Genomic DNA, 11,372 nt, shown 5'->3' on the forward strand with positions numbered 1-11,372 from the left:
ATACTGCCAAACTATCATTTCGCAAGCATCTGCATTTATGCTTAGCCCGTTTCTTTTGTTTCCGTCATGTCTTTTCCAGCGTGGGTTTCTGGTAACTCGAATAAGCAAGGTCGGTCCAATACTGGACTCGGTCGGGGCAGCGTACCAACAGCCAAGAAACCAAAGTCGCGTCCTCCAAGAAGCTTGAGAGATAACATTGGCTTTTTACAGCGCACATTACCGAAATATGCTGGTCCATACAGTGTGAGTCAAGGCGTCGATTTCACTCCTTGGTAGTATATCCGTTGATGCCGAATATAGGTCGGATGCATGGACATCGAAGTCCCCGTCCGCGACCCGCGCCATATCTCAGACATCACTCGCGGTGGCGTGCGCATTTTAAAGCTCGACACCATCTTGATGACAGTCTACTACCCGTCAATCATCGGTACTGGCTCTGGACCAGATCCCTCAGGACGAAAGCACTGGTCACGTGCGACCTGGCTGTCGCGGCCGCGAGTGCGTATGGCGAAAGGGTACGGTGATTTCGCTGGATTGGGTACGGCTGCCGTGCCCTTCTTTACGGCGACTACCATGTACACCAAACTTCCGGCCTTCAGAAATCCACCGTTGGCAAAGCACTGGACACCGCATTCTAATGCGCGGCATGAGGGTTGGAAGGTGAAAAACGAAGTTAGCGAGCCGCCAGAAGGATATCCCCATGAACCGGTCTTTCCGTTGATGATGTTTAGCCATGGGCTTGGAGGCACCAGAACGTGTTACTCAAGTGTATGTGGCGAGTTCGCCAGCCATGGATTCGTTGTGTGTGCTATCGAGCATAGGGACGGTTCGGCGCCCAGAACCTTTGTGAATAGGACCAAGGAATCGCGTGACCAGGAGAAGAACGGCAAATCTGAGCCCAACGGCATGGCGCATCGTGCGGGCACAGGTGTAAATCGAGCGGAGCTTAAGAAGGAGAAAGTAGGATACGACATGATAGACTATATCTGGCCTAAAGGCAACCCGTACGATACAAGTCCATCGAACGACCAAGGCGTGGACACGCAATTGCGACAGGACCAGATCAAATTCCGCATGGCTGAGATCGAGGAGGCCTACTGGGTATTGAGCGAACTAGAGAAAGGCGACGGCGAAATGATTGCACAAAGAAATCTTCGGCGGAAAGGAAACGTGGGATCAAGCTCCCGTGGTTTAGAGGGTATCAACTGGAATGAATGGAAAGGGCGTTTCGATATCAAGGATGTCACCATGGTGGGTCATTCCTTCGGTGCTGCCACCACAATCGAAATTCTGCGCAACAGAACCAAGATGAACTGGGTTTCACAAGGCATTATCTTGGATATTTGGGGCGCGCCACTAGGGCCATCCGCGGAAGACCCGGAACATCGGATCAATGCTCCTTTATTAGGGGTCAACAGTGAGGCATTTATGTACTGGCAGCAGAACTTCGATACTGTTCAGAAGTTATGCCAAGAAGCCAAAGACCAGGATGCACCGACGTGGCTCTTGACTGTCCGTGGAACAGTCCATATCTCACAGTCTGACTTTGCCATCTTGTTTCCACACATCCTTGCCGTGCTTCTCAAGATGACAGTCAATCCCCGGCGGGCTCTCGACTTGAACATCAACGCCAGCCTCGAATTCTTGTGTCAGGTAATGCCACGCCGCCACGTTGAAGTCGTTAGTCGTGCCTTTGAAGACGAGAAAGTGCTGGCCATCGAACCGATTGATAAATTACCAGAAGAGCGCAAACCAAAAGACGAGAGGTATTTAGCTGCACGGCTTGAGGCCAAGCCACGTGAGATTCGCGCGAGGCTTCTACCGAAGTTTGAAAGGAAGAAGAAAAGGATTCAAAAGGAGTTTGGAACGTCTGATTACAGTGAGATCTGGATGCATAATTCTTCCAGCCAGGGGTGTTTGCAGATATATAAAGAGAAACAGGGAAAGGGATGGTGTGACGGTCCTTGAGAGTTTATCAGAGCGTGATCACTTCTATGAAAAAGATACCGAACAGAGCAAAATTAATAACTTCAAGATCGATTCCACTGCTCTAGGCCTTCTCTGGACCAAGGTATCAGCCTCGAAGCTAGCACATCCTGGACTCCAGCCGTCAAAACAAATGCTGTTCTCATTCACTCCGCACCGTGCACCGCTCGAACAAACTCCTATCAGTATTTCGTCAAGACCGGAGAGCCAGCACATGGCGGTTGGGAGAATTTGGTTTGCACAAACACCTTCTGCATGCCATCCTCCTTCTTCTCGAATTTGTAATAGACCTGATCCATCTGCGAGATGTCTACCCGGTGAGACACCATCTTGAGCGGATCGATACTGCCATCCTGGATCATCTTAAGAAGTTTCTCCCAGTACAGATGGACTGGAGCCTGTCCATTGCCGATAAGTCGAATACCACGCTCCATCAAACTGCCGATATTGAAATGGTTGGTCTTCAGTCCAGTATCAGCTGTCGAATGAAGATTTGAAAGTTGGGCAGAACACTTACATAACCAGCATAAACTCCTGTAATACCACACCGCCCGTAATTCTTCACACTTTCAATCATCTCATTCACTATCTCGCTCGTATCCGTCTCCAGCCCCATTTGCATCTCGAACCAGTGCGCCCATCCCTTTGTATACTCGCCCGCTACACATTCCAGCGCCACGTCTGGGCCTCGCCCATCACACATCTCTTTCAATCTCCGCACCACACTAGTGCCCTTAGGCAGATTCTTGAAATCGATGAGCTCAGTCTTCGGATGCCTCTCTTTGATATAATCAAGTCGCCAATTGCTATCAATGACAATGACTCGCTTTGCTCCGTTCATAAAACTGAAATCGACGCACATTTGCCCGATTGGGCCCGCGCCCCATATGGCAACAGTGTCCCCCTCTTTGACACCTGTATCAACAACGCAATTCCAGCTTGTCGCAATCACATCGCTCAGATAAAGACCTTTCTCGTCTGGCACATCATCCGGCAATTTGAGCAGGTTTACATCACCGCAGGGCACGCGCACATACTCAGCTTGTCCGCCAGCGAACCCTCCCGTGAAATGTGAATACCCAAACATACCTGCTGTACGCCCGCCGTACATGGCATCCTCGAGGGTATTCGCATTCGTTTTCTCGCACTGACTGCTCAGCTTCTGTTTACAGTAATAACAATCGCCACACGCGATCTGGAAGCTCGCCACCACGCGGTCGCCCTTATTCAGACCAGTACGGCCGGCGTCGGCACCCATGCTGTCAATAACACCACAGAACTCATGACCCAGGATATCGCCTTTCTTCATCTCGACAATGGCTCCGTGCAGCAGGTGCAGGTCGGAGCCGCATACTGTGCTACCAGTAACTTTCAGAATCACGTCTCGCGGCTCGATGACGACGGGTTTTTTGGCAGTCACCATCTTGACGCTGTTCTTGCCAGCCCATACGAGCGCTTGCATTGTCTCCGTATCGTCGCCGGCGCCGGGTGTGAGAGATGGGTTTGTGACATCTTGCGCGGTGATCGCGGAGCCGGAGTGCCCGAGGGCGGATTCAAGAGCGTAAGCGGCTTGAGACAGAGCCATTCTGAACAGGAGGATTTGGATGCAGTTTGAGAAGACGGAAAGAGAACAGGAGCTTGGGCAGGAGGTAAATGTATAAGGTAGCTAGGTAACACTTAACCTGACTGGGGAATCGGGACGCAAATGCTGTCTAGAGAGGGCAATGACACTACAATGACATCGCTCGCTTGTGTCTTTCAAGGGGGCGACAAGGCGTAAACATTATAGGGCGACGTGCCTGCCGGTCAAGTCCCATCCCTAGTATACTCTCGTCATGTAGCTTTATTCAAATCCTGCACGTCATGATCTTGCGGCGCCTTATCATATATGCGCATCCCTGGCATAAAGTATGAAATCCACATGTGCCATCTAGTAATCAAATACTAATGGTGTGGATATGGGATTTCGTCAGAATCCCATGGTCAGAACACCAGATCTCGATGGTGGGGTCATGCGGAATCCTGATGGCAATTTGACGTCATACGCACGTTTTGGCGGGGGCGGGACGGACCACAGGGGTCGCGCAATAGTGGATCGCATTAAAACATGTTCATTCATGGCTCGGCTCCTGCTTATGCCATAGCGATTGTGGATGGCAAAGTCTTCCGGACATGGAGCACAGTCACATCATAGAACAGTTGTTTTCATGAATATTATAAACTCGTGGATGGCCTTGAAAGAACAAATGTATGAAGGGTCAATTATATGTACGAACGGATGATCTGTCAGGCGTCCGGCACACGCTGAAAGAAACGCTGAACAAGTCTGACCACCCAGAAGAAACTCCATACCTATTATATCATCTACTCCTCGCCGACATACATGAAAGATACTCCCATGATGTCGTCGTATTTCCCATCGTGTTTCAACGCTTTAGCCGAATCATACGTTACAGAGTATTGCAATTTATCGCCAACTTTGATGATACCGAGATCCTTGCACTGAGAACCTCCTGAGACGTGGGCAAGCCCATCAGAACTAACAAAATTCGCATTCGCCCCGTACGATTGCTCTGAAATGCAGATGTGCTGGTCATTGAGACTCAAGGTAGAGTTAAGTCCACCATCATGAACGTGGGACTTGGCCACTAACAAGCGTCCTGCTACAGTGGATGTCCATGAGTCCGAATCATATGTGGAGATGCCAGGGACCAAAGTAACATCGCCATCTCCGCATGGTGCTCCTATGTTCGTCCAAAGTAGCTGCGCCTTGTGATACTTGATGCCTTCTGGACTATTCTTTGGAATCCATTCGTAGTGCACGGAGATCTGGACTTCTTTGTCTTCGCCCGATTCGTTCATTATCTCGACAACGTTGGTCCACTCTGCGTCTTTGCTGACATAGTAGCCCCAGGGGCCATGCTCGTCCAGCCGCCACTCAGGACGCTCATTGCCGGAAGTGAAGAATAGATCTCCAGCCATATTACCACAGACCGCATCTACCTCTTTGTTGTTGAACTGCATGAAATGGTGTAGCCAGACACCAGAATCCCAATTTGCGGGAGTACCATCAAGATAGGTGAGGTCGGCTTGCATGGCGACGATGTAGCAGTCTGTGCATGGCTTTGAAGCGTCTGTCTCTGGTGGAAAGGATGACATGGAATGGCGAGCTAATTGATACGTTGAAACATCCTTTCGAGTCTGCAGATCCTCGATCATCGAGCCAGCACCATACGTTATAGTGGTCTTTCGAAGCGGCGATGTCGATTTGGGTCCATGTGCAGCACTAAACGGCGCCTGCGTCAGAAGAAGACTCAAGAATAGAAGAAAGTACGCCATGTTGGTGTCTAAAGAAATTGGGAGATATTTTGAAGAGTGATATGGCTGGATATTGTGATGACCATCTGCAAGTACGAAGAACGGCATCTTTATATGATTATAATCTATTTGATCAAGCAGTAGTACGTGCCTCAACTGCGTCTGTATCTCAGCACTATGTTTCAGCCATACTTCCGGATATTGGCTGAATGGCTGAACTGCAGCAACGCTTTATCAGCTGCAGAGTTTACTAAAATATTGACAAGCTATGAATAGTTGCACTGAGATGTTGAAAATATTACAGAACATTAGAAAAACGTACTTTGTTTTTTCCACTTACTCAATACAGAAATGGTACGATGCAAGAGTTCGCTTATGCAGCAAGCCACAAATCTATTCTGGGATACGTCGCGTGGCAGCCTTGTAGACCTCGTGCCAACGCTGCGAGACTCTTGAGCTAATGATGTCTCATTGGTGGATAAATTGAATGCGCTTCATGATCATGTCCACTTTTTGGTTTGTTGTGTGTAAAGGTAGGGGCTGATGCCTTTACCCCTGACAACTGACGGGGGTTAAGTCGAGGCTGACAATTCAGTGCAGAAGCTTGAAGAAATGCCCAAATCAATACACTATATAAACAACACCACGATTCTCAAATGTATCGATTTCAGTGTCGACCAACTTCGGGCTATTCGCAGTCATACTCTTCACTCTATTCCAACAAGTGACCCTACAAGCATCAACATGAAGTCCACAACTCTTCTTACATCTACTCTCATGCTCGTCATGGCCAAACCTATTCTGACAGCGCCTATCACAGTCGAAGACAATCAATCTGCCTCTATCCAGGAGCGTGAAGCCACCGACCTTACAACAGAGGCGACAGGTCCAAACGGATCACAGGACTGGCTTACGCCAAGGTCCGATCATAGTGCAGATACTGAGAATCCCCAAAGGTGAGGGTCAGATAATGCTGCACGTGGCTGCTACATACTGTTAATGCCTAAACAGAGAACCACTCGAAGAAAGGGATCAAACATCGAAAGGATGGTACTATTGCTGCGTTATGTAGAGATATCGAAGAGACGGTGGCACATAAATATACTCTGAACAACTCCACTACATCCAAGTGCCAGATACCCGTGACAGCCATACGTGAATAGCAACATAAGCCCTCGACAAAAGGTCTACTACCCTCATCTAGCTACTTAGCGACTCCCAAAGCGCAAGCCCCCCGACCGCCCGAGGAAACAGCATCCGCGCAGCCATCAACGAACGCATTGGACTCCTCCAACACATCCACAACCCTAGCTCCATCAGGCCTCGTAGTATCCATAATCACACCCTCCCTCTCCAACAGCGCCAGAATCTTATTGCTCGGTTCCAGTATCAGTGTCCACATCCAGATCCATTCAACAGGCATGATGCCTACTGCAGTGGGCCATAGCTTCCATGGTAGTGCGCAGGGCGACTCTTTGTGTTCGATATAGGCCACGTCGCTGCATATCAAGACGGTAGCGAAGTCACTCAAGGGCACAGGGCGTGAAAGTTTCCAGCAGACTAGGTTCATTTATTAGTGGCGACGTGATCGGACCCGAGGATGGTAGCGTACATTAAAGGAAGGGGTCGGTAGGCGGTAGTCATGGACTTGTCTTTGAAGAAGGGGCTGGTCATGGCAATGCCTCGGAGGATTGGAGGGCAGTGGGGTGGCATGAATACGTCGCCGAGAAACGCTGATCAGTGTTAGTGGTTTAAAAAATAAGTTAAGGGTGGTGGTTTGAGATCGATGGTGTGACGAACTCCTGGTCTAGTATTCTCGCGATTCAAGAGAGATAACGGGTTCTATGATCTATCAAACCTGATTGATGGTACAGTTAGTATGGCGATAGTGAAAGGGCATGAACTAGAGCGTAAATATGCTATATATGCTTGGAAGTGCCTAGATAGGACTCGAAGGACCGTATCAGCCCGGCTTCCAGAGGATACCCCCGGTGCGATAGTACCAACCACAAGGACCTAGTCATCTTGGAGGTAGCTTTGCGGCTATCGTATGTGCCTCTGGAAATAAAACGTACGACAAGAAGATTCCAGACGGAGTCGAACAGGTCGTTAACGATGTTAACGATACAAACGGCGTGAAATGGATGAGTTGGGCGGATGGGGTGAAAAGGGCGAAAGGGGCGAACAGAGCTACCCCTAAGCCTCCACCTATCGGATCCAGAGTCCGCTTAGAACGAAAGCCGTCGAACAGGACCTACATATACGACTGGCTGTGGCGTGTCTTACTTCTTACTGAATATACGAGACTAGTTTTTTTTACAACGGGGTGCAACTAGTTTGCTCAGTTTCATTGTATTGTCAGATGACAATAACTTTGTCGGTCGGAATGTATATGAGTCAACGCCGTGTCATGCGCAAGGCCACATGTTTATTGCAACGTGAACACGTCAATTCCCTCTGAAAACAGTGGCATTAATAGCCTTCGTGTGCTGCTATGTGACATGGCTTGCGTAACTGACCACTTTTCACAAGTCCTCACTACCCTGATACATGCTGATAACGACCTCTATTGTCTCTTTGTGTAGAATCAGTGAATAGGCTGCTCACGCGGCTTACCTACCCTGCAAAGCTGATCGTCTCCTTGATCCATGAGCTCCGGTATTTTGCTGCCGACCCTACCTTTCAGCAACAGCTCTCGCGCCTGATCCATCACGATGATGATCTTGTTCATTACGAAATACATGTGCAAAGAAGTCCTCTATCAACTTGATTTGTCAAATCTATCCCCAGCAGTGCACAAGGTTTGCAAGTTTGATGCGATGTTTTGTGCTCGTCCATTGTCAGCGCGGCGTTGACCTTCCTGAGGTATCTACGGTGATGTTCGTCATCAACACCAATCCGCAATGTGTGTCATCATCGCTTACGCAGCAATTTTTTGCATATGAAGTTCGATTGGCAGCCCTTTCTCCTAATCGGTAAAGCCAGATTGAAGAGAGAAGCCATCAGTCCTTTGAAGATGCTGGACCACCAGTCAATCGAGATGTAAGATATCTGTGTAGTAGAGTCTCTAAAGCAAAGAGAATATGCTATATATACCTATCGGCCCCCTATCGAGTAGTGGGACTGGAGAGCTACCCGGCAGTCTACCATCCACTGGTGGTGAATGGGAGGCCGTGCTTAATGTATCATGTCTATTAATCGGGCTAGAGACTTGCATTAGTATCCTGCCCGGCAAAGTACACTTCACCATATGGATTGTTTGGTATCCTAGGTAGGTATAAAGTCAGCCTCGATTGCATCAAAAACAGAGACAGAAAAATGGACGTCTTCATATCCCTTCTCTAAGCGAATTGCCACCGGAATGGTCAGCAGAGGAGTGATGCGCGAACATCTCCTTTCCGTTGAATGCTTGTTGAAAACGGTAATCGAGCTCATCATCAAGGTTGCTGTTTCCCCTATTTTCTGTCAGTGCCCCCAATGGTGAATATCACGAAAACTATCCCGTGATTTCCTAATTGACATTCTGTTACATCACAATCATATCAATATCGCCGACAAATAAGGTAGTAAAGGCGAGCAATGTTTGGCCTAATTCAATACCACGTAGCATATATGACGGGTTTGGACTTCGGAGGCATACACAATCGATCCTAGAAGTGAGCTCAACAAGCTCTGCACAATATCAGTATAGGTACTGTCACCAACTAGGGCTACTAACCATCATCACCGTGCACAGCAGTACACAACTATTACGCCACAATTTTCTCTGTCCGGGGGCGACACCATACATAATGTTCCGAACAAATTCCAGTTGCACATAATTTTTCCAGATAAACCTTATCAGCGCAGAAGGTGCTGCAGAATGTAAAACCAAAAGAGCACGGACGTACCTATACTGATGGTATATATACAAACCAGCCGCTTCAAAAGCTATAAACCTCGCACCACAAGTTGGTTAAGTACCCGGTAGGCTCATTCACAACCCAAATCCCGCGTTTAGTTATCTACTGAGTCTGCAACGGTATGTATACATTATCATCTCCCGAAGATGCTGATCATCATTAGCAAAGCGCATACTCATGGAATGGTTCTCCTGTCCATTATCGCCTAACAGAGATTCATGAAATCTAAGGCGCCCTTGACTCGTTGTTAATCTCCTGGGCAAACAGACATTGTAAGGCATTCCATAGTTCTGAGTACCGCGAGAAAGGCGAGGATGAATGAATATCGCAGCAGGATGAACACGGTATAATACATGCCCATCTGTCAACGTGTCCTTACCCGTCACTCCCATTCACTCACTTGCTACACAACCTTGTGGTCTTATTTGTGGCTGTGACTGCCAGTCCTCATGGCGCATATATAACGCCCCAGCGCCAAAATTGACATTAACCATCGCCGCTGCACAAACCCCTAGATAGCATCTCAGAGAAGACAACAGCATTACTGGAACGATCAACCAGGAGGTCCATGTTGTTACACCCTCGTGTGCCCGTTCTTTGCATTCTCATCCACAAACCACCTCGCTTCTGCCAACTTTACCATCACGCGCACAGTGCATTCATCTATGCATGACACCCATTTACGCTCATCGTCAGTCCAGGATCATACTGCTCATCATCACCACGACGCCTAAGTCCGAGCGCACTGATCACCAAAGAAAGTGTAAAAGGGCAAGCATTCATACAGACCTTTGCTTGGGATAGAGGGACATGTCGCCTGCTAAATGCTATTGGTAACGAACATTAGTGGTAAGCGAACATGAGTGGTAACGAACATAAACTGGTCACTGTTGTCCTGAGCTCAAGATCTAGAGTGAGAGGTACGTTTGTGAGGAAGGCACGAAACGCACGAATGTATGAGGAGAGATGAGAGTATATATACACTTCCAAAGTCATCTCGCCACTTGCCCGGCATATTACAGATCTCTCGTCTAATCTGCTTCACTTCCATTCAATGTTGGATTTTTTCCAGGTGTATGGTGGGGTCATGGCGTTTTTATTGATGTTTACTATCACTCGAACATACGGCTACTCATTCACTATGCTTGAAACACATATCGCCGGCCGACGCGGACATATATATATATTTATATAGATTCCCGCGCATTATACTCAGGAAATTGTTCGCCCACAGACTGTTCCTCCACCTTAGGAAGCAAGATTACACCCACCAGTACCATGACAAAAAGGGGAGAAGAAATCAGTTTCCTCGCTGGTATGTTACAGAAGCATGACACTGTATACACCTACCCACCCAACAGTCCCCACAACGTACGACTAGAATGCATACCGGCGGAGAAAAGTAAGAGATCAGTCATCGAATCTTCGAGCTGCCAGGGAAAAGCACTAGTTCAATCGAGCCAGTAAGAGTGGCATCTCTGGCTGCCACAAGCGCCATGTCTGAATGATCATGTCAAGAGAGATTGCGGCAACCAGAAAGGCCTATTATCAACAGCAAGAACGAAGGGAGATGACTGAGTCGGCTTCCCGATCGTAATGAGCACAATAGTCTCAACAGGTGTAGCGGAAGCAATCTGCTGGGTAGCAGCCGATCCAAACTTCTCGGGAGAACATGAGATGGCCGATGAAGTGAGAGGACGGCATTCGTCCGAAGGCCACGGTGGGAGATCGATGTCTCCTACTGTAACTGCGAGTCTAACACCTGCGCTTGAATTTCCACTGCCCAGCGTCCAATTCAGAAATCTAGACTTCCTGGATCCCCTACTTTCCAGAGCTGGGGTGAACATTAGTCAACAAGACTCATACATACTGCAATATAGCCAACCGGCCATGGGGAGTGAATTTATTTTTCCCTTTCAATGGGCAGTAATTACTGAGTACCTGGTTAGCCCGATTGATTGATCTTAACCTCAGCGAGTAATGGCCTAGCCCACTGATGTACTTTCTCGAACCAGATCTGTTGCGCATGTCGATGTCCAGATTTGAATACCAATGATAAGTGAAAGGTAGAGGTTAGAAGGTCCGGGTTAGAAGGTCCGGGTTAGAAGGTCCGGGTTAGAAGGTCCGGGTTAGAAGGTCCGGGTTAGAAGGTCCGGGTTAGAAGGT

At 48.3% G+C, this 11,372-nt stretch overlaps 4 protein-coding genes across 4 annotated transcripts; 2 read left to right on the forward strand and 2 right to left on the reverse strand.

Moving 5' to 3' along the window:
• Positions 1-66: 66 nt before the first annotated feature.
• Positions 67-1,968, forward strand: EJ05DRAFT_485839 (uncharacterized protein; the record flags this gene model as incomplete). The annotated part of the gene is made up of 2 exons (XM_033745485.1): positions 67-243; positions 301-1,968. 2 exons carry the CDS (start codon positions 67-69, stop codon positions 1,966-1,968), a joined length of 1,845 nt encoding a protein of 614 aa, XP_033601198.1.
• A 100-nt stretch (positions 1,969-2,068) lies between these two features.
• Positions 2,069-3,844, reverse strand: EJ05DRAFT_363179 (GroES-like protein). The gene is made up of 2 exons (XM_033741087.1): positions 2,504-3,844; positions 2,069-2,447 (listed from the first exon to the last, which is right to left on the reverse strand). Exons 1-2 carry the CDS (start codon positions 3,569-3,571, stop codon positions 2,169-2,171), a joined length of 1,347 nt encoding a protein of 448 aa, XP_033601199.1. The 5' UTR covers positions 3,572-3,844; the 3' UTR covers positions 2,069-2,168.
• A 436-nt stretch (positions 3,845-4,280) lies between these two features.
• EJ05DRAFT_528048 (uncharacterized protein) lies at positions 4,281-5,368 on the reverse strand. Its single transcript, XM_033748899.1, has one exon. The coding sequence runs from the start codon at positions 5,323-5,325 to the stop codon at positions 4,351-4,353; it is 975 nt and encodes a 324-aa protein (XP_033601200.1). The 5' UTR covers positions 5,326-5,368; the 3' UTR covers positions 4,281-4,350.
• A 386-nt stretch (positions 5,369-5,754) lies between these two features.
• EJ05DRAFT_538061 (uncharacterized protein) lies at positions 5,755-6,850 on the forward strand (the record flags this gene model as incomplete). The annotated part of the gene is made up of 4 exons (XM_033749427.1): positions 5,755-5,837; positions 5,905-6,260; positions 6,509-6,762; positions 6,795-6,850. The coding sequence occupies exons 2-4, from the start codon at positions 5,917-5,919 to the stop codon at positions 6,848-6,850; spliced, it is 654 nt and encodes a 217-aa protein (XP_033601201.1). The 5' UTR covers positions 5,755-5,837; positions 5,905-5,916.
• Between the last annotated feature and the right edge of the window lie 4,522 nt (positions 6,851-11,372).

Source organism: Pseudovirgaria hyperparasitica (genome assembly GCF_010093815.1).
Source record: "Pseudovirgaria hyperparasitica strain CBS 121739 unplaced genomic scaffold EJ05scaffold_7, whole genome shotgun sequence".
In the NCBI taxonomy this organism is placed as follows: domain Eukaryota; kingdom Fungi; phylum Ascomycota; class Dothideomycetes; order Acrospermales; family Acrospermaceae; genus Pseudovirgaria; species Pseudovirgaria hyperparasitica.

Coding starts and splice junctions, on each gene's coding strand:
- EJ05DRAFT_528048 (XM_033748899.1), bottom strand. CDS start 5,325: ATGGCGTACTTTCTTCTATTCTTGAGTCTTCTTCTGACGCAGGCGCCG.
- EJ05DRAFT_363179 (XM_033741087.1), bottom strand. CDS start 3,571: ATGGCTCTGTCTCAAGCCGCTTACGCTCTTGAATCCGCCCTCGGGCAC. Junction 2,448..2,503: donor CAGGAGTTTATGCTGGTTAT/GTAAGTGTTCTG, acceptor ACTGGACTGAAG/ACCAACCATTTCAATATCGG.